The sequence below is a fragment of the Solanum dulcamara genome, chromosome 12 (assembly GCF_947179165.1).
Source record: "Solanum dulcamara chromosome 12, daSolDulc1.2, whole genome shotgun sequence".
Taxonomy (NCBI): Eukaryota; Viridiplantae; Streptophyta; class Magnoliopsida; order Solanales; family Solanaceae; genus Solanum; species Solanum dulcamara.
In genome coordinates, this window is record NC_077248.1 from 17950003 (window position 1) to 17973234 (window position 23232).

Genomic DNA, 23232 nt, shown 5'->3' on the forward strand with positions numbered 1-23232 from the left:
ACCTTTATGCACCACGCATATGATAGAGTGTAGCTTTTATTCATTAATTGTCACATATGCAAAAGAATTTGGACACTATGTTGGTCGCATAAACATAACTAAATGTCTAAATTGGTAATCAATCGTGCACAACAAGTGGAATTTAGTAACCCATCATTCATAACAAGTGGAGGTAGTAACATACCAAAAAAAAAAGGCAAGTAATGTGCTATAACAAGCTAAAATTTATTAATTGCTAGAGTAATTTTTTTGTTACAATATTAATATATATAATTATAAATTAAATACACATAATCTTGAACTTATTGTTTAGGGTAAAGAAATGGATCTTGGGTCTAACTAAATTTCAAGCTAGTTAGCCTATTAGAGGAGGATTGTACAAATCCATATAAAGAGACCATCATCTCATTAACCATTAATGTGAAACTTTTTTTATTCTTCAACACTTCATCTCACGCCTAGGGCTGAACATTTGGAGCGTGAACAATTTAATTAGAAGGCCCAACATTGGGTGAGATGGATCCCGCTCTAATACCTTGTAAATAAATTTATTTTAGGCATAACTCAACACCAAAAGTTAGTCGGAGCTAGAACCATCCTAATTTATGATATATCAATATTGCCCCCATATTAAATTATCCACGCACCTGATGTCCGGTCCTGGATGTGAGGTGGGGTGTTTAGTCCATAATAGTGGGGAAAAAATGATGGACTCCATATATGGACTTGAGCAATCCCTCCTCCTCATTGACTAGCTTTTGGAGTTCAGTTAGATCCAAAACTTATTTTTTTATATACAGTACTATAATATTTCCTGATTTTGCAGGGTCATTTGAACATATACTCATATTTTATGCTGGTCTTTAATATTTGCCTTTCAAGCTATGACAATGTTTTTTGGATACACGTTTGCCACAATCCGACCTAGAGCCCACTCGTAACACGGCGATTAGAATTCCGAAGGATTCCAACCTAGACATATAGAATAGCATTCATGAGCATACATAAGGAATTTAAGAAATAAAGCTAATCCATGATACAGAAGCAAAATCTCAATAGAACATAAGTTTCGAAATAAGAAAACGACAACATAGACTCTCACTATCTAATATGCATCTAATACTAGATGGGGCGTGAGACAATCTCCCAACTCACCCAATAGACAACATGGAGTAATGAAGTATAATTGCCAAATGTGAAATAAATGTCATGTCCTCGAACTGTGAGGGCTCACCAACAAGAAGCTAATGGTAGACTCTCTCCACGAGCGGGAGGAGGATTAACGTGATCGTCGGTCCCTCCAATATGATACAATGTAGAAAAAAAGTATGTGTTAGTATATGAAATACATTAAGTATGTGAGAATATGCATGAAAACATAGGAGATAATCAATATGAATCATGGATGGAAGAACATTATCATCAAAACATGAGTAAACATGAAAATGTTAAAGTCATTTATTTCTATGGTCAATGCATCAAAAGAATCTCATAATCATCATAAGAACTCATAACTCAACTGAAACTGTGTGGGATAGGACCTTTAACCGATATATAAGACCATGCAAGCTAATATATAAAATTCGATGACTCCTGCATCGAGATAGGGGAGGCTACCTTGCCAGGACATACTCCATAAGTAACTCTTTAACTGGATATGTGTATCCACTTGCTTCGCCATATTGGCATATGTAAACCTACGCGGGCAACGTAGTTTGGGACTAAAGGTTGCTACTAGGATTTTCTTGGGTAACTAAATGCTCTACCGGACCAAATCCCACCTAAAAGTCCTCTCGGAGCTTAGTCAATATTCCAACGGAACTCATAAAACATGATCATAGACATCATAGGAAAAGATAGTAACTACCTATTAATCCATCTTTACAAAACATCATAAAATAGCTTATGTAACATCATTATAGTAAAATCATAGGATTATGTCATCTATCATATAACTCATGCAATGTGGGTGTAGACCTTCCATCATTATATATCTTTGATCACAAACAACTTTAGGGACTTAACTTTCCCTATCTTTCACTTTGCTTGAAACATCATAGAATCATCATTCATGAACTTCTTTGCATAAAGCATCTTAAATTCATCGCATAAAGCTTTCAGAGAATGTAACTTGAAAATCATGACCATATCTCAAAATCATACTTGAAACTAGCATATATCATGGGTCATTGAAATTCAATTTTAGATCATACAGTATGAGGTAAATTATGCATAATTAAACTAATAACACTAAATAATATCATAACTAAGAAGACCCAATGAAAATCATGCAATTGGGTCTTTTACTTGAAGAAATCATAAGTGAATTCAGAAAAAATCTTTGAAATTACATGGGTCAAAAGTACCCATGGATGAAGTCCCATATACCTTGACCTTGATGAGACCTAGATTGTAGAGATTGAAAGCTTAACCTTGAAAAACCCTTTGAATTGCTTGAGAGAGAAGAAGACCTTGAGACAAAACTTGGGAGAGAAGATTTTGGGGTTTGGGGAGTTATGTTGAGAATGAAAGGGTTAAAAGACTTTAGGGTAGTTAATAAGTAGAAATTTAGTCCCTCAAACCGTCCACATTCATTAATTAGATATAGGGAAAGGATTGAAATAACCCTCATTAAATCTGAATTCGGAATCCATAACGAGCCTTCACCATGGACCATTAAAGGCATCACGGTCCGTGGTCCCCTCCGTAGTGAGGGACTTGGAAATTTCTAAAAAGAATTTTGGAAGGCTGCCCACCACGAGACCCACCAAGGCCCATTATGGGAAACACGGTCCATGAACAAGGGTCGTGGATAGGATTCTGACAGGAGGCCCGCAGAGCTGTCCACCACGGAAGCCATAACGGTCCGTGGTCTGCACTACGACTCGTGGTCCTTACCTCTGGAACTATTTGGCTGGGCATGCAATACGGAGGCCCTACACGACCGGTGGTCCTCTTCACGACCCGTAATGGGTCCCATAAAGACCATCTGGTGCCAAAAGCTGCATTTTTTCATGAATTTCATTTTTTGTTTCTCGTTTTCCGTCTTTCCAACTTTCGAGGTCTTATAACTTTTATCTTAATATTCTATAAGTTATACCTCACATTTTAAAAGAGTTTATACCTTGCTAGCTATAAGTTTGTTTTTTAAGAGTAAAAATTTAAAATCAACTCATTTTAAAATAAAAATTAGAGATTAACTTATCTAAAAAAAAGTTAAAAATCAACTTATTTGAAGAACAAATCGTGTGATTAAAAGGTTTTGCCTGGTCTATGGATATATTCCAATTGATGGGGGTATCTATCTTTTGGTTTGGTTAGTGTGAATGTGTCTTTAGCATAAAAGGTTGAACATGTCACATGTGCAATCCTATTTGCTTTTCGGCTTCTAGTCATACAAAATATATCATCTACAAAATCAGCAGATGCCCACGAAATAATGTTTTCGATTTAAGTATTATTCATCTGAGGATCAATTATTTCTTTCTTCATTATAATAATCATGAAATATACACTTACTATACATGCTTATACAACGAATGACTATTTTTTTTTGATAATTACATTTGCCGAATGGCCATGTAGCGTAATTATCCCTAAGTTAAATACATACATGTGCAAATTCCAAGTATTCGGTATTGGACATTTGAAATTTTGCCCTTATTTTGTGCTGGCCTTTAATTTATGCTACTCATAATAAATAGTTTTTTCGCGGATTATAAATTTATATTTTCAGATCATAATATCTTATGAGTTATATCTGAATATGACTTTGTTTCTAAAGAACTTAGATATAAATTCAATTGCTAAAAGAGAAAAAAAAAACGCATTTAAGGGAAAAAATATGTAATTTTATGAATTAGGAATCATGATATGACGTTTGGATATATATTTTAACTCATGATAACCACCAAAAACAGGAATAGCATTATACAAGTGTAGGAAGGGTTATTCGAACTTTTGCCCCTATTTTGTGTTGGTATATAATTTATGCTAATCCTAGTAAATAATTTTTTTGCCAAACACATGTTTATATTTTTATATCACAATATCTCATATGTACGTTATATTCGAGTACGATTTTAATTTTTTTAAAAATTATGTCTCATTAGGTATAAGTTCAATTGTAAAAGAAAAAAACTAAAAAGCAACGCATTTGAAGGAAAAAAACATGTAATTTTATTAATTAGAAGTTGTTATGTTTGGATTTTAACTCATGATAACCACTAAAAATAGGGTATTCATCCTCAACTTGCATAGGGCAAAAATGATGTAATTAAATTGATCAGATGCAAGATAAAGGACCTACATCATGGAGGTGCTTAAGAAAGTAACAACTTAATGAACCTAACTAAGAAGATAGTCACATGCATGAAAAGTTGAAAAAGGACAATGCTACTATACCTACTCAATTATTTAAAAATGAGAAAAATACTTTTGACACCTGTAGAAAATAACCATTTTTAAAAATCCATTTTTTCTTCTGTAAACTCTATGCACATTTTTTAATATATAATAAAAAAACATTAACGAAAGCTGAGATATGAAATTAAGTGTGAATTTGGAGGAATTGATCAGAATTATGTTGAACTTTATACGTACAAGAAGGGGACAAGTGTAGTGATAAGTACTCATGACTGCCTACATTGTCTTTGAATTCCCAATTTAAGCTCAACAACACGTTAGCTTTTCCATCAGCACACACTAAATACAATTAAAATATGGTCCAACAGTTATCCTCTAATGTCCATTCAAATGGACACATTGCATTGGGTTCAACATAATAAATTACTAGGGTAAAAACATTTTGCACAATTATGTTACTCCAAAACATTTTTTTTTTACATCGAATATGCATTGGTAACCTGAATAAAATATAGCAGGTAAAATCTAAGTTGCTCGACTTGGGTGCGGGTGTCCGATAGATTGGCACGAATGTAGATTTAGAGGTTGGATTCATCATGATCTAAATTTTAAGAGCTGGGAACCGGTATGGACACGAGTGCAAAAATTCAGCTAAAAATAATTCAAATATCTAAAGAGTTATATAGCTGAATTATGAGACATTAGGTGAAAAATTTACGAGGTATTCCGATATAAAAAAATATTGATCAAGAAAAAAAAACAAAGAAATAAAAGGGAAAGGATTGACATAAATATACATATTTTTATATATAAACTATTCCATTTTCTTCAATTTCACCTTATCTTTTGTTAGATATTTGTCACAATTTTTTTTATAAATTTTGATCAAAATATCTAAAATTGATTGATCGAATCCGATATATATGGATCCACAATCATAATCACACCGTGTCGATACGAGTGCGACACAAAAAATATGAGTCGAGCAACCTAGGGTAAAATTATATTGGTAGTGTTTGAAAAAAAAAGTTCATTGTATATAATTTAACACTTAATTAGCCGGCAAAGAAACGGATAATGAGGAGAAAAGCAGCTTCGGAGTTAATAAACAACCAATAAATCAGACATAATTAATTAATTCTCTATAAACACAATGCAAATAATTCTTCATTGGAATTCCAAAAAATACAACTACTCCCATTCCTTTCTTAATTTACACACATATATATACACACATATACACAACTAGTTTATCTCATTAACTTTGTCTTTGCCTTCTTTTCCCTTCTTGTTCAATGTGTATTATTTTACTTTGGGTAAATAACCCTTTTGCCTACTCAAACTTGGTTTATCTGATGTTTGGCTTAAGCTTATTTGCAAGCACAACATTTGTCTCTTAGTTCTCTTTGGACAACCGACAAAGAAAATACATATTCTATTAATTTTAGAGAGAATCTCTATTCTACACGAAATAACTTATTCAACACAAATCTGATGAAATAATAGTACTATGGTCCATGAGAAAGTAACAATATCTACTTGGACAATATAGTGAAAGTGTGTTGAATCAAGAACAAATAGTAAACACCTTCATCATGGAGGCTTTATTGATCTGTACATGACTTGGAATGTACATAAAAATATAGCTGGAGAAGTAAGATCTAGCTAGCAATATATATACATGTTGCTCAATCTTTCAAATGAACAACTTTTGAAGAGTCCAACATATTAGATAATATTTTTGAAGAATTCAAGCAACAGAAATCCTTGTTTTAGGATGATTTTGGGTATTGGAAAAATTGGGTAGCAGGCATGAAAGTAGTAATAGGAGTAGGGTAATTAGAAGTAGATGGTGGTGTTAAATTTGTAAATTGGTGGTGGAAGGCACTTGAGAAATTTTCCTTAGGCATATTGTTGTCATGATGATCAAAGCCTTGATCATATAATATCCCTTTAAAAACATGTCCTGCTATGTTGACTGATGTCTGATAGGCATATTGATCCACCACATTGTCTACTGAACTTACTCGGACACAACGAAATAATGCCGGTAAACTCAATTCTGAAGGAAGTTCTTCTACTTCTTCTCCACCTAAAGCTTGTAATTAGTGTTTCAAAAATAAGTAAAAGAAAATATAACTTATATACATTCACAATTGATGAAAGCTAGAGTAATGAATTTTTAAACTATTAAGCTAGCGTTTCACCTTTTCGATCAAATATCTTTTGATACAGTCGTGAAATTTATCAAATTTTCAAAATTTATCTTCAAATTTCAAATAGAACTTCAAGTTTCAAATATCACAAGTTCAAAAAACTCAAATTTTCAAATTTCAAATTTCAACTTCAATATGTATGATCAAACGATAGCTAAGTTATTGTAGCAGATACTGTATCGTATTTTTTCATTAATTCCTTTGCCCCTTATTCTTTCGGTCTCCATTTAAATTTGAATTTGTTCATTTGAAATTTGGGTTCTTTCACTTTATATTTACTAAAATATATATATTTTTATTTTCTAGTAAAAGAGAATCATGAGGAAGGAACATTTTTGATGTATTAATTATCGTGTGCATTTACTAATTTCATTTTTGATGAAAAATTATGTATAATAATCTTTTAGATAATTTGAAAGAATACAAAATTCTTTCTTTCATAAAAGTTAATTATATTCCAAGTAAATTTAATGTAGCACGTTTTTTTTATTGGTCTTTTGCTATGTTGAGAGTGCAAGTAGTGTGACTCATCCATCGATCTAAAGTTGATCACATAACATGAGTCAAGCAATAAGTAAGAATATTATGACTAGCTAGGTATAACAGTAAATAAAACTAGCTAGGGTTTGATGAATATGATATGAATTAATTAAGTACCTGTTGGTAATAGTGATTGATTTTCCCTATATCTTTTAGGGTTTGGTTGTTGAATAGTAATAGAAACCTGGTGATGTCTTGGACGCCTTGTAGAGAGAGGGATCCAAGTGCTCTTGACATGAGTTTGACATTCATACCCTCGATTTTTACAACAAGTTCTACATCTCAAATATGCACAATCTTTCTTTGCTTGATTTCCACAATCTTCACACCTCTTTGTTATTTGATGGTACAATTCACTCATCATCTTTTCTGATTAAGTAACTCTCATTTCATTAATACTGTTGAGAGCTTGATGTTTTCTTCTATTCCAAGAGAGTTCATGGCTCAAGATAGTACTATATGTTTCGACGAGTCTTTTCTTCTTTATCACTTACACTCTACCTTTTTTCATCTACTTCCAATTTTAATTTCTTGGCCCCAAAAAGAAAAAGGGAAAAAAATTTCTAAAGGTCTCTTTTTGCTATGTGTACATACACATACTATAACGTGTGGATGTTCCTACCTACTTTTTCAAGAATCAGAATTTGATGTTTATGAATTATGAACTATCATAATATTTAAATATATCTTTTAACTTCGTGTCAGCATGTTCCTTCAACTTTGAGTGTGTATAAATACACATTTAAATTTGTATAGAATTAAACAAGTACACATATGCGTCCTACATGACAATTTGCATCTTACGTGTATTATAACATATGAGACGCATGTGTCTACTTGTCCAACTTTATACAAGTTTAAGTGTCTATATATGCATACCCAAAATTTAAGAGTATAAATGCCAGTTGAAGCAAAGTTAAAAAACATATTTATGTGTATTATGCCTTCTGAATTTGTCATTAAACTTACAGCTCATTTTACTTATTAGATTCACAATTAAATATGTAAAAAAAATTCTAATACAAAATGAATAAGTAAAAGATATTGGATCCGGGTCAAACTTATCTTTCTAGTTCATTCAGCCATATACATAACACAATGAGAACAGTAGAAACCTATTAACTCTGACTTCAATAATGCTGCATTATCGTAACAAGGCAAAACGAAAGGATATTATTTTTTGTTTGAGATATAATTACTTCGACTGTTGACAGCAGTTAAAAGAAAAGAATAAGAAGACAAAGACAAGGGACAAAGGCTTATTATTTGCAAACAGCACTATTGCTTAAAGTGTAACAGCTGATCTTTGAATTATGACGACTGTTGTGCCTGGAAAATTAATTATACATTACGTAGTACTCAAAAGCTTCTTATCAAGGATCTGTATTGAATAAAATATAAACAGTACCTACTGTTTAGAAGACCGTTTCAATAAAATTGGGAGCCTAAAGCCGACTTTATAAAGAGGCCTAATTTTTTTTTCTAGTTAACATATATAAATTGAAAAATAAAAAGCATATTTACTGTAATCCTACGAGTGAAATTTGAAGATGGTTGAATGTACACAAATTTTACAGAGTACAAATATAAACAATGTAAATTTTCAATAAAAAAATATGATTTATAGTTAGAATAATAACGCCTGATTCAGCAATTTGAGAAATTAATATAATGATATCGAAATAGTGTTAAGTTGAATTTGATAAGTTAATATAATGATATTAGTGTTGACTTATCGCTGTGCTTGAAATTGAAAGAAGACACCAAAAAACAAATTAGATCTTTTTGTAAATAAACAACAATAGATTTGTATAATGTAGAAGATTTGACTGGCTGAAAGAATTCGAAATATTCAATAATAAAAGAATAAAAATAGTGAAAGGGAAATGCAAAAAATAAATTAATATAGGAATAATCCAGGGCGGCTCAAGCACTTTGGTGGCCTAAAGCTAAAAATGGAATGGAGGTCTTAAACTTTTTATATATATATATATATATATATATATATATATATATATATTAGTTTTTTTAATATACGAGTTATTAATATATTTCATATAAAATTATTTGAGATGCAAAATATTTCTTTCTTAATTTTTATATGAAAAGCTTACTTTTTATACAAATAGTATTTGATTGATTTTTACTTTACACGAAGTTTGAATTTCAATAAGAAAGTAATTTTTTTTGAGTCTTATTGTATTAAACTAAAAATTAAAACATGCACTGTGATATTTTTTTATTTTTATAATTTAAAAATACCTATAATAATATTATTATTGAAAAGTGGACCCCCTCAAATTAGGGGCCTAAGGCAAGTGCCTTATTTTGTAACACATAGAGCCGCCCCTGGGCATAATAATGTGGGTTTATGTTAATCGTCGGAATATAAACGAGACAATAATAGGTAGTCACGTAAGAAAGAATATTACAATTACCTAAAAACTATTTCATTTCTCTTTTCAAATTTAATATATATACATACATATATACTATCTTAAAAGCATAAACTCCTCAACTTAAAAGTTAAATTACTAAAATGACCTTCTCAAATTTTAAACATAATAAGCTTATCTGTTGTTTAAAAAGAAAAGAAGAAAACCTATGATCCAACCGACGTGTATTGCAACTTCCTGTTTCTAATAGAAACACCGCTGCATTTTTTGTTTACCATTGATAATGTATTGCAACAACCAAATCTTTTCAAACTTGCAATGTTTTCTCCATCCATTAACGTGGAAAAAAGACATCGATGAACTCTTAAAACTTGTGTACCATCTTTGTCCAATATTGTCGTAACAACATAAACATTTTGGGCTGTGTTTATGTTTATTTATTTATAAAAAAAATAAATTCTTTTTATTTCTCCCCTTTCTAATGGGTACTTAAATTAATGCTTATGACTTGCAGATGCTAATGAATATTTCTGTTCTCGAAGAGATATATACTACGTCTCAGTATTGAAAGGAAACGGGTTAAGCACTATATATAAGGTATATTTTTTCCGATCATTTAAGAATTACAACGAGAAAGATAGATAAAGTAATACTAATATTACATTACTGCTAGCCCAAGATCCATTTACATTTACAATAATTTATATAGATTAACATTACTACTACCCTCCTCAGACCCTACTTGTGGGATTTCACTGGCTATGTTGTTGTTGTAAATTATTCTCTATTTCAATCAAGAATATCATCATAATAGGAAGTGCATAAGATATTATTTTATTGATATTATTATTTTCAACCTAATCGTCCAAGGTTCAGTGAAAATTATAATTGAAATACAATTTCCAAAATAATGCTTACATAGAACAAGATACAAAAATAATCATCTCAATGGATGCAAAAAATATTAATAATTCAAAAAAATCATTAAAATCATGCAAAACAAGTCATCATACGAGTATTTTACATTTACCCTTCATAGAAACTTGTACAATGCGTTTATGTAAAATATTTACTCAATACTTTATTTTTATAATATTAATAATGACTAGATATATACGTGCAACACACGTGATGAAAAAATAGCGTGTATATATATATATATATAATACAACTTTAGAAAAAGCAGTTGGAACCCCAAGCCATTACTTTAGTGGTCATATGGTCGAGCCGACCCTAACTATCAAAAGTAATCATAAAACAAAATGAAATAATAAAAATTAAGCCCACTAAATTTATAATGTGTTCTTAAGAAAACTATTCCCCTCAACTATTTGAGGTTATGGAATATATTCTTCCAAAAAAATAATTTATTTCAGCAGAATAATAGTACCTCAAATTCCGGTGAACTTAATTCGAACTTACCCAAAAAACTGAACTAAATTGTAAAGTACCGTAAGTAACCAAATAGGGGAGGAGAGTCAATAGACAATTTGAACATACTTATGTGCACCTAGTACATGTTATAAAATCAATAAGCAAACAAGAACCTAACCCGACCCTCATTAGTCTGACAAATACAAATAACAATCAATGCAATCAAATCAAGCAACCATAAACACAACAGGTTCCATAGAAATCTACATAGCCCTATAAGCAATCACATAGCCCTATAGGCAATTTGTGTGGCCCTGAAGAAAATACAATTGACCAAAGAAACCTAGCAATAGCCCTGAAGGCATTGAATGTAAAGCCTCAAAGGTAACTACATATATGTTGTATATTGCTGAAGGCAATTGTACATTTGTATAGCCCCGAAGGCAATTATATATCTTTATACCCCCAAAGGCAACTGTACATTTGTATAGCCCCGAAAGCAATATATATATATATATATATATATATATATATATATATATATATATATGTATAGACCCAAAGACAATTGTATATTTGTCTAGCCCATTTTTCATGTGTCTATCTAACACAGAGGCTCTGAGTAATTGAGCATACAAGGCTCGTTGTATTTGTATCTGAGCACACAAGGCTCATGTGTCAATATTTGAGCATACAAGGCACACAAGACTCTTGTATCTGTATCTGAGCATGCAGAACTCTTGAATCTATATCTGAGCACATAAGGCCCAAGTATCTGCATTAGAGCACACAAGATTCTTGTATCTGTATTTGAGCACAAAAAGCTCTGTGTCTATATCTGAGCACACAAGGCTTACGCATATGTATCTAAGAACTGAAGACGCATGTGTTTATATTTGAACCTACAAGGTTTTTGTACCTATATCTGAGCACACAAGGCTTATGTATCTGTATCTGAGCACACAAGACTTCAATAACCAAGCACGCAAGATTTCTGTAACTGGGCACGCAAGGCTCTGGTAACTGAGCATGCAAGTATCCTCTAGATGATCATGTAAGGTGTAATGACCCGGAAGGTTATTTTCAATATTTTCAATAAAATTACCATTTTAGTCCTCTCGTCAGTTGCCCCGAGTCATTTTAGATTGGATTTGAAGGTTGGTTTTGGAAATCTTGTGAAACATAGAGGTTGGAAGTGGGTTCTAAAGGCTTAAGTTGTCAAAAATTGAGTTTCGGAGCCATTCGAAGTTTTGAGTCTCGAAATGGAATTCCGTCGATTCTATAAGCTTCGGAATGAGAAAATTGGCCTAGAAGAGTTTTCGGAATCAAATTTGGAGTTAAATCGTGGATTTTAGATTCGAAGTTGGAAATTGAGTTAAAGTTTGATCCAAGTTTGATTTTGGTCAACATTTGGGGTTCGGGTATTCAGATTGGATTTATGATGGTTCCAATGGTTTCAGGAGGTGATTCTAACACTAGAAATGACTTCGTTATAATTTTTAGAGATCCCGAGGGTATTTTGAATATTTCAAGTGCCAAAACTAGTTTAGTTGCGACTTATCAGATTTCGGGTCAAGGTGGCCTTGAATTCAAATTTAGATAGTTCTATTGAGTCCACAACATCGAATTTAGTAGGGTTACATATATGGTTTGTGTATGTGAGTTTCGAACAAATCCCAAGGGTCCGATCGGAGGCTTGAGTGTGACTTAGCTTATTTTGCTGGTGCTGATACAGTGTTTAAAGCGAACCTTCGCTTAAGAGAAGAGACTCACTTAGGAGGGGTCCACGAAAGAGAACCAGGTTAGCAAAAGAGAACCTCCAAAATCGAAGACACAGTTGCTTAAGCGACATATGAGGGTTGTAATGTCGGGATTTCACCATTTTTTTCATATTCCAAAGCTAGAGTTGGGCGATTTTTTCAAAGTTTTCTCGACAAAATTCTTGAATAATGCATTTCTAACACTTTTCTTCTATTTCCATTGAATATTTCAATTTTTAACTTCAAATTGGAGATTTTGGGTTTTTTTGAACAAAACTTTTTGAAAGAGAAATGGGGATTTTGAACTCATTTTGACCTCATTTTTTGAACGGATTTCACCATTAGATTTCTGATTACTTGAGGAACATTTTCATCTAAAAATAATCAGTGTCAATAGATTCTAAATGTGATTGTGAGTGTATATTTAATTAGATTGTGGTGATTTAGAGTATCATCGGAGAGGAAAGGTGGCAATTGACGCTGCCTACTCACTCGGACAATGCTCTGAACACGAAATTGTTCATGACTTTTTGGCTAAGACAAGTGAATTCTAACATTTGTTAAGTATGTTAAACCTTATATTTCCTATGTGAGGTAATTATGATGTGTTGGGTCATTAGATTGAATCGAATTATATGAGTTGAAGGGTGATAGTGGATTTGAATAGGAGTAATTGTCTAAGTATTGTGGATTTCGGAAAAGTGATCTATCGTGTGATTGTAGTTTGTATGACATCAGTGTGAATATTTATCTTGCTCACTCTTTATTTGTGCATATATTGCATCGGTGATGACTGAGGAATGATATGAGTAAGGTACTGGATATTGGGACCTAGGTTTCTACCGGTCGAGGTGATTTGCTGGGTTTCTTCCTACGACCAAGGTCTTTTCTGAAGGATATTCTGGCCGAGGTCATTTTCGGCGGATACATGGTCTATGTGAAGCCCCCATGGGTTCCAATTTGAGGTGATCAGGGGATGTATCTTAGGAAAGACATGCATCACAATATTTGACATTGCATTTGCATTCATTTATTCCTGTGATTGATTATGATCTGAGATTATATGTGTTGCTTGAGTATAGTGGTGAGACTGTATTTGTGCCTTCTGTTGCAGACTGTCTTATATTTTAGTGCAATTGTGATATAAACTGTATAGATTGGGCTAGCTGAGTGCAGGTGTGTAGTTGTGGAGGATTGTGGTTGGGATGTCAAGAGTACCTATGTTCCGCATTGCTTTACTTAGAGTTTAGTTTTTATTTTGCTGAGTACCGTGTTGTTGGTTCTCACCCCTTGCTTCTACACCTATGTAGGATCTGATCCCAGTGCCTCATGTTCATAGCTTTCTTATTGATTGGACCAATATTTTGGGCGTGTGAGAGGTAGCAGCTTGTCTCCTTCGGCAGACCGTCGCCGTCATTTACCTTATCCCTTATTCACTTTGAGGACTGAGACATATAGACTTATATTTTTGTTTCATTTATGTTAAAGTAGTGGCTTGTACATGTGATACCAAGTCTTGGGTAGTTTAGAATTTACTTTCCGCTTTTATTTTCGCTTAATTAGAATTGTTTAGACTCTTAGGATGACTCGTCTTGGGGGGTTAGACGAGTTTCATCACACCCGATTTCAGATCGTGAGATAAAGCTCTCGTAAGTGAGCTTACAAGGATCCTACAACTGAAGAAGCTACAACAATCTCAACGCAACCACATACAAGTAACTAACCAGAAAGTAAGTGAGCGAACTGTAAGAGACCTATGTAATTTCTAATTCGTATTTATCTTGGGGTCTCTCTCTATAGACTAAGAATCCTGACAAGGGATACATATATGTAACACGTCAGAAGCCCTAAGTACAAGTCAAGATTTAATGGTTCAGAAAGCTAAAGGTTTGAATTATTTTTGAATATAGGGGGCCATAATTAGGGGGTCATAATTAAAACCAAGACTTGAGGAATGTGTTTGTAGATGTGATTCACAAAGTGGGAAAAAATGATCTTATACACGATGGCTCGTGATTTGGATTATGGGCCGTAAAAAGTGTCTTGTGGATCAAAAGTTCAGAAACCAGGTGTTTAATTATAATTTTACACGATCTAGTAGGATGGGTCGTAATATGTTCTATGATTCATAGTTTAGATTCGTGTTTCAGAACAGAAGCCCTGAAACTTTCTCTGATTTCTACAAATAGGATTTTACAATCCATAGATGGAACCACAGACCATATATGTCATCTATGGATGCTTTCGACAGATTTTTTTATCAGGAGCTTTATAGTCATTTCCCATTCTTTTAATCCCTATACTACGTCATTTTGGACTATTTTAAATAGGATTAGGAAATTCTTATCAACCTAAGTCTCTCATTCTCCCATGACTCTCCAAATTGAGATTTCTTCTATATCAACTTTCCTTCCAAGGCTATAACTAGGGTTCCAAGCTTCAAGCCTCCAAACTAAGATTCAAGCTAGGGATTTCATTGCAGGTACGTGGAATTTTATCAATGGGTTTACTTCCACCCATTGAGTCCCAAAGAAAATCCAAATTCTTGAAGTTCTATGATTCTATAAACCTAGGGTTTCAATCATCTTCTCAAGAACTTATTGAATTTCAGTTATATTTCAAGTATGATCTTTAATTACATGATTTCAATTATAATTCCATGTTTTCAATGATAATTTGATGAACCCATAACACACAAGTTTTCCATGATCTAGAATTATGTAATTTCAGAACTATGTCTCAAATTATCATATTTTCAAGTTTTTAGATGATTTTAGATAAATCATCTTTCAGTATTTATCAGTTATCATGATTATTGATGCTTTCAAATAAAGTATCTTCAGTTATTATCGATTTTAAATTATGATTCAGGAGCTACTCAGTATATTATCGGTTTATTAGAAGGATAATATTATCAGATTATTATTCTATCAGTTTTATGCATATTCTCCATGAGAGTAATACTTAGCACCGAGTGGACTTAGGGATGAAGGATTTTGGACAACGTCCGTGGTCCTTTAATAACAATCTCTACTTCTCATAACTACATTCCGCCATAGGTTTGTCCTGATTGGACATTAGCTTAGTAGATCGACATTAGCTCAGACTCATGCCTTTACACCTTGGCAAGTATATTGGGTCCTTTTGGTGGGAAAATACACCATACTCCATGTTCTAGCTCAATGGTTATATGTCGGTTAGTATATACTACCTTCCACAGTAAGTTTTTAATTATTGCATGATCAAGTATTTCAGTTATTTCAGTTATGTTTGTCAACTTTCATGTTATATTTTTTTGGTAAAAAAAGAAGGATATTATATTTACTTACTAATATACATCATTACAAGGGAATATGGTAGCAGTACTGCTAGTAGAGTTTGTAGGAGCATTGGTTACATTAGTAGTAGTAGTACTAGTAGTAGGTATATTAGCATCTCCTAGATAGGGGTTAGGGGTTGGCTTCTTTAGCCTTACAAAAAGAGTTCCTTCTTTGTCTATATTTACTATGTGATTTACAAACAATTGAGGAACTGTCCATTTCATTATAGCACCAAAACACCTAGATCGAGCTTCTTCCTTAGCTAAAACGTCTGCTACCTGATTTCTTTCTCGATAGTTATGTTGCATTTGGGGGCTCCCCAGCTTCTGCATTATCTCCCTTCACTCAAAAGTTATGTTAGCATAAACATGACGATCTTCTGAGATAATATCTATGACAATTTTAGAATCTAATTCGATGATTAAGGGGGTCAGTCGTTCCCTTTCTGCTATTCTTAGCCCATGGAGTAATGCTAGTAGTTCCTCCCTAGTGTTTGAAATGAGGTAAAAACTGCTCATATATCCCCTTATCCAGTGCCCATGTGAGCCCCTTAACACCCCTCCTATTCCCCCAAATCTAGATTCCCTAGGGATGATCCATTCGTGTTTAATTTATATCCTTCTTTTGGAGGGTGCCATTTAATGTAGATGGAAAGATTGGATTTTTGAGCTTTGTTCTGTCCACTTAGAGTTAGGAATTCCATTGTTTTTAGGAGAGATGGAGTATGAGGGATTGGGTAGTTCCATTTATTGTGGTAATTGTCATTCTTAGTTAGCCATATAGTCCAAAGGTAAAATAAGAAGGAGTCTTTCCGTTGTATTGAGGAGTTAGAATTGGTTTTACCATAGTTCCTAATCTTGTCTAGCCATGGCTTAGTGGAGTTTCTAATAAGGTTTATATCATCTGCTTTCCCAATCTTTCTCCAAAACTAGGTAGCCTTCCTGCAGTAGAGGAAGATATGTTCTATAATTTCCAGCCTTCTACATGAATAGCTGTTGGGGTTGATATCTATACCTATTGATTTTAGGTAGTGACATGTGGGAAGTCTATCGTGTTGACACAATCATAAAAATAATTTGATTTTGTTAGGACATAGTAGCTTCCAAATCTAGGAGAATTTGCGTGTTGGAATTTGGGTTTCAAAGATACAATATTTGATATGCCAATAGGCTGATTTGGTGGAGAAGATCCTAGAACTATTAAGTTTCCAGGAAGGGATGTCTTCTAAATTCTTTACAGTAGGTATGTACACCCCTTTTATGAGGTTTTCTATATTGGGTGGTAGTTGGAAGGATAGGTTAGTTGTATTCCACCCTCCTAGGCTAACAACATCTTTAACAAGTAGTAGATCCTCATTTTTTGCCAAGGGCCCTTGGATCATGCTTCTGATATTTGTTTGGTTAGGAATCCAACAGTCCATTCAGAAGTAAGTTGACATGTCATTTCCTAAGGCCCAATGAGTATTATTTTTACTTATGTCCCAACCTTTATTAATACATTTCAAAGTCCTAAGATTATTTTTAATGGTGGAGGAACTAGGAAAGGCCCCATTTTTGAAGTACTTTTTAATAATTAGGGATGCCTAGAGCTTGTCTTGTTGTTTAAAGCATCGCCAAGCTAGTTTGGATATTAGTGCTAGATTTTTAACTTTTGCATCTTGGATGCCAACACCTCTAAGATCTTTATTAAGTGTGAGAGTGATCTAACTAAGTAGATGAATTCTTTTTTGGTCTCTGTTAATCCCCAAATGAAGAATTTATGTATTCTATTGAGTTTTTGATGATGTGTTCGGGGAGGAGTGTGAATTGCATAACATAGGTAGGAATATTGCTTAAGGTGGCCTTCACAAGGGTGATTCTTCCTACAAAGTTGAGAAATTTGGTCTTCCATCCTGCCATTCTATTTTGCAGGTTATCAATTATGTATTGAAAGCTATTGTTCGTAGGTCTCTTATGATCAATAGGGAATCTAAGGTATCTCCCAAAGTGCTTTCCCATATTGATATGGAGTGTGGAGGTTTCCATGTGAATGTCCTTGGCAGAGCAATTGTTTGAGAAGATTATTTTTGATTTAGTAAGATTAATGGTTTGGCTAGATTCTCTACAAAAAATTTTGAGAATGATAGATATTTGATCGATATTTTTTTTGTTCACTTTGGACATTAAGGTCAAGTCGTCCATGAAGAAAAGGTGTGAGATATGTGGTCCTTTATGGGAGATTTTAACTGGGGACCATTTTTTTGCGAGGACCGCTTCCTCTATTTCTATGGATAGCATTTCCATACATAGGATGAAAATGTAGGGTGACAGTGGGTCTCCCTATCTTACTCTTCTACTTCTATTAAAATTTTTTGTGTGATCACCATTGACTAAAATGGTTGTTTCATTTGTGGTGATGCAAGACATTATTAGCTTACAGAGTATTTTTGAAATTTCAAAACAATTGAGTGTACGCTGGATAAAGGACCATTCCAATTTATCGAAGGCTTTCTCGAGGTCCAATTTGATGATCATTTGGCTCTGTTTACCTTTTATTTTTTTAAAATGGGAGATGATTTCTTGAATAATGATAGTATTATTTGTGGCTTGTCTCTTTTTGAGGAAGCTTGTTTGGTAGGGGCCAATAAGCTTATCCATGAGTGGTTTTAATCTATTTGTAATGATTTTTGTGATAATCTTATAGGAGGTGTTGCAAAGACTTATAGGTCTGGAATTTTTAAGAGAGGCTGCACATTTGGATTTTGGTATGAGGCTTACATGGGTACGATTTACACTTTGTCATATTTTGCCCGTGCTGAAAGCATCAAAATAAAACTTAATGACTTAATTGCCCACTATATGCCAGTATTTTTGATAGAAGAGATGGTGTAATCCATCTGGACCCGGTGCCTTGTAGGGTGAGAAAGAGTTCACCGCCTCTAGAATTTTTGGAATTGTGAGATTTCTATTTAAATAGGCTATGTCATCCTGAGTTAGTCTTAGGCAAGTATGAAAGTTACTTTGTTTGAGCACATATGCTTTCCCCGTATTGAAAAGCTTCTCATAATATTGGGTAACATGGTTTAGGATCTAGTTGTGTTCATTTAACCATGAGCCTTGCTCATCTGTAAACGCAATAATTCTGTTATGTTTGCGTCTATTAAGAGTGAAGGTGTGAAATAATTTAATGTTAGCATCTCCATTGCTGAGCCAATTGATACGAGATCTGAGTTTCCAAAAATCTTCTTCTAATTTTAAGATGTTGTTATAATCTCTAATGAGATTTGATTCCAATGTAATTAAGAATTTTGAGTAAGGGTATTGTGGGAATTATTGAATTCCTTCGATTCTTTTAGTTGATTCCTTTTTTTGGAACATGTTACCAAACATGTGTTTGTTCCATGTAGAAACATTATTAGTGAAGGTATTGTGGGCTTTCAAAAGGTTGCTTGATGTGGACCAACTTTCTTCCATAATATTTTGTAGATCTGGGTGTGAGGCCCATATGGTTTTGTTTGTTGTGAAGTTGGTTGCTAATATTTAATGTAAGTAAGAGAGGACAGTGATCAAAGTATGTGTGGGTCAAGTGTTGAACTTGAGAGTTTGGGAAAGAGAGTAGCCAATCATTATTTGCAAGGAAATGGTCAAGTCTTTCTAGAATAAGGGCGCTTTTATTTTTAAAACTTTTATTTAACCATGTGTAGTGGGTACCTTTGAACCCCATGTCTATTAACTCGCAGAAATTGATAGTGTCCCAAAAACTATTTTTACGAGATAGATTGATGGTCTACCCCTTTTTTTATTGGGGCTTTTTAGAAGCTCGTTAAAATCTCGACCTATTAGCCATTTTCATTTATAGGTATCCTTAATATTTTTTAGGTTAGCCCTAAGTGTTTTCCTTTTTATACTATAAGTACTTGCGTAAATACAACTAAATAACCAGGAGACATTAGTAGAACATACCTTCACCATGACATGTATTTCCTAATCAGTGGTTGCTATGTCCTCCAATTCTAGAATATTGTCATCCCAAAGGAAAATGATACCCCTAAAGTTTCTAACCGATGGTACTTGAATCATTTGATTGAAAGGAAAAATATCAAGAAGAACCTGGTGCTCCTGCATCTTTGTTTCCAAGAGTGCCACTAAAGGAGGTTTATGCCAGTCTATAAGGACTCTAAAATTCCTCCTAAACTCTGGGTCGTTATCTCCTCTACAGTTCTAGATTATTAGATTCATTGATCGATTTAGACTTTTGGTCATCATTACTGGGGATCGTCTTCCTATTGATATTGGGTTGTTCGGATCCCTTAGAGTTGGGTTCATTACTACAACGAAGTTCCCTATTGCTGGGGTGGCGGAGACTCTTATATCTAGGGAGCTTTTCAAAAGATTTGGAGGACAGATAAGGATGACTTTTTTGATAAATCTTTCTTTGAAAACCATTATTTTAATGTCTTTTAGAACTATTATTTTTGTACGTGTTTCTTGCAATAAGTTTATGGGTACTTCTACTTCCTGATTGTTTGAACTTTCTTGAAAAACTGGTACTACTTGGGGAGGGCGGAGATTCGTTTTCTAGGATATACTTGAGAGGTTGAAGCTATGTTATAGGGAGAAGGCATGTTGGAGCTCTCCCCTATTGGAGCATAGAATAAAGTTGAGTAGTAGGGGTAAGTCTCCATCCTGTAAAGGTGGGGGTTTCACTGATTCAGCCAAGGATCTTGCATTTGCTGAAATACAAATAGAGGGAGGTCTACTATATTTTTCATCTATAGTGGGTTTAGAAAAAGGGTGTTCCTAGCCAAGAGGGTGCAAGAAAAGCATTTGGGGGAGTTGATAAGTCATTGGAGGTTGGAGGGCCATCGATAGCCATAGATGAGTGTTGTATGTTTCCATGGCCATTCGCATTCCCTCCGAGATCACTAGGGCTAGGTAAGCTGGGTTTTGAACTAGAACCATCACTTTTCTGTCTTCCACCAGAGCATTGAAGGTTAGATATTGACCTATCATGCTTAGCTCTATCCATGATAGTGGAAGAACATTTTGAGATGGTGCTGGTGTAGTATACACCATGGATTCTTCCAGCATTATTGGAGTTGTTGGGAAGGGGAGGAAGTTCAGTTTCATTAGGTTCGAAGTTGGGGTATTGTTTGTATTTTTGGAAGTTGACTGGAAGAAAAAGGTCTGAAGTCGTCGCATATTGGCTCTCCTCTATTGGGATGAGAATAGAAGCCTTGGCATTTTCTTTAAGAATATAGAGTTAAATAGAGATACAGTGGATGGGAGTGGTGGGGGTGGTTTTGTTATTTAAAGGAGTCTTTAAAGTTGCTAGAGTTATTATTTCTTGGATACTAGGTATATTGGATTTTTTTGAATTAATGCAATTTTTTTTGATAGTATCTGCTTTCAAACTTATAGAAGTAAATTTAGTATCATTAAAGAGTGAGATAGTTCCAGTGTTTGTGGAAAGGTAGTTGTTGTCCTTTTCTGCTATATTTGGTGTATTACTATATGTGGTATTGGTGGACTATATTAGTTCACTTGCACATGTAGGCAAGGGGCTATTATCACTTCTTTGGAAATTAAAAGAATTTTGTGTATTCTTTGTTAATTTTTAAAAAGTTTTTTTGTAATTATTATCTGGATTTGTAAAGGTCATGTAGATTGAAGGGATAATAACTTTATGGCTTTTAGGGGTTAAAGTAGGGGTCGGGGTAGGGGTCATCGTACGACCTTTCTTTGATTGGTTTGCCGCCAAAGGGCAAGGGTGAGTAGCCAACTTTTTGTTTTGTGGTAGGTGAGTGGATGATGTCACTGGTGACGACGTCACCATTGTTTCTTATGGAACCAAGCTCCTTTACGCTTTTGGAGGAGTGAATTTTTGAAAGATTTTCATTGATCAAGATATCTTTCTTATTGTAGTTAAGGATTTTTGTGTCAAGAAATTTACCTGTGTCCGCATGGAAAATATTCACACTGATACCTGTATCTTTTGTTGGGACTGATTGTGATTCCGGTAGAGTTCTTTTAATTAGTATTGATTTTGGTTTTTTGAATGACACTATATGTCATTCTTCTTCAAAGGCATTCTTCGTTGCTGCTATTAGCTCTTTCAAGCTATGCGTATCCTGGATGTTTTTTTTATTAGTCTCAGTCTGCTGAGGGAATGAAATCTATTTTTTACAATAGAGTTTGGTGTGTTCAATTAGTCCACAGCCAACACATAGAATATCTACACCCTCGTAGTATATTTTTTTATGATGTTTTCCAATGGTGATGTAAGTCTTGACCGGTAAATCCATTGACATCTCCACACAAATTGGTGCATATCTACCTCTTAATGTTGCCGATGTGCAGATATCCGTCTTGATGAGTCTTCCTAATTTCCTCCCTATCCTGGCTAAGATTGTGTGATCATAGAATATAGTCAATAGTTTGGGCAATCATATCCAAATGGCGGTTGTTTTTTCTTTTGCCAAAGAAGTAACAAAATTAGGATGCAATGTTTTTGTCGAGAGAAAGAAACCGTTTATGAACCAAGGGCCCTTTTGTAGTGTTTTGAGCATGTTTTCTTCTTTGAGGAATTTCACAATGAAGTAGTCTGAACCTAGATCAATCAAAGTGATTTCCTTAGAAGGTTTTCATATGGCTGATAATTTCCTTTTTAGGTATTGGTGACTCATTTTTTTCCTATTAGGTTATTGATGATCGAATGAGCCCAAGGTGGATAGATACGTTTCTTTGTAATATTTTGTGTTTTTGCACATTGGACTATTCATGAGCTAAGGGACATAAATTCAAGGACTTTTAATTTCAAATTTTAGAATGGCATAATTCGTTTGTAAATGACAAGTTATATGGATAATATATGTGAAGTTAAAGACAACTCAAGAAGGACCCTTCAGCCAAATCAAAGTGGAAGCCATCAAAAATATTTTTTTAAGTCACGTTTTTGGGTAATATGACTTCGAGAGACCATAACCCCTTTATTATTTGAGAATTGGGAAATATCTCAAAATAAAAGTTGTAGATAATTGAAATAACTTTCCAACCATAGGTCGTGGGCCTATATGTGACATCGGAATAAAGAGTTATAGACGTTTTAAGGCAGAAAGATCAAGCTAGGCAGTGAGTTTGGCCCAACTCGATTCCAAGTCGGGTTAGGCCCATTTTCCTTAAGATTTAAGGGATATTTTCAGCCTCCTTCCCTCATTTTTAGACCAAGAAATATCCAGAACATTTTAGAGAAGAAGGAAGAGAAGTCCTAGGCTAAGAAAAGC

General features: G+C 33.8%; 1 protein-coding gene across 1 annotated transcript; it reads right to left on the reverse strand.

The window, feature by feature from the left end:
* Positions 1 to 5958: 5958 nt before the first annotated feature.
* On the reverse strand, positions 5959 to 7621 carry LOC129877324 (protein SHI RELATED SEQUENCE 3-like). The gene is made up of 2 exons (XM_055952811.1): positions 7239 to 7621; positions 5959 to 6457 (listed from the first exon to the last, which is right to left on the reverse strand). The coding sequence occupies exons 1-2, from the start codon at positions 7483 to 7485 to the stop codon at positions 6138 to 6140; spliced, it is 567 nt and encodes a 188-aa protein (XP_055808786.1). The 5' UTR covers positions 7486 to 7621; the 3' UTR covers positions 5959 to 6137.
* Positions 7622 to 23232: the final 15611 nt, after the last annotated feature.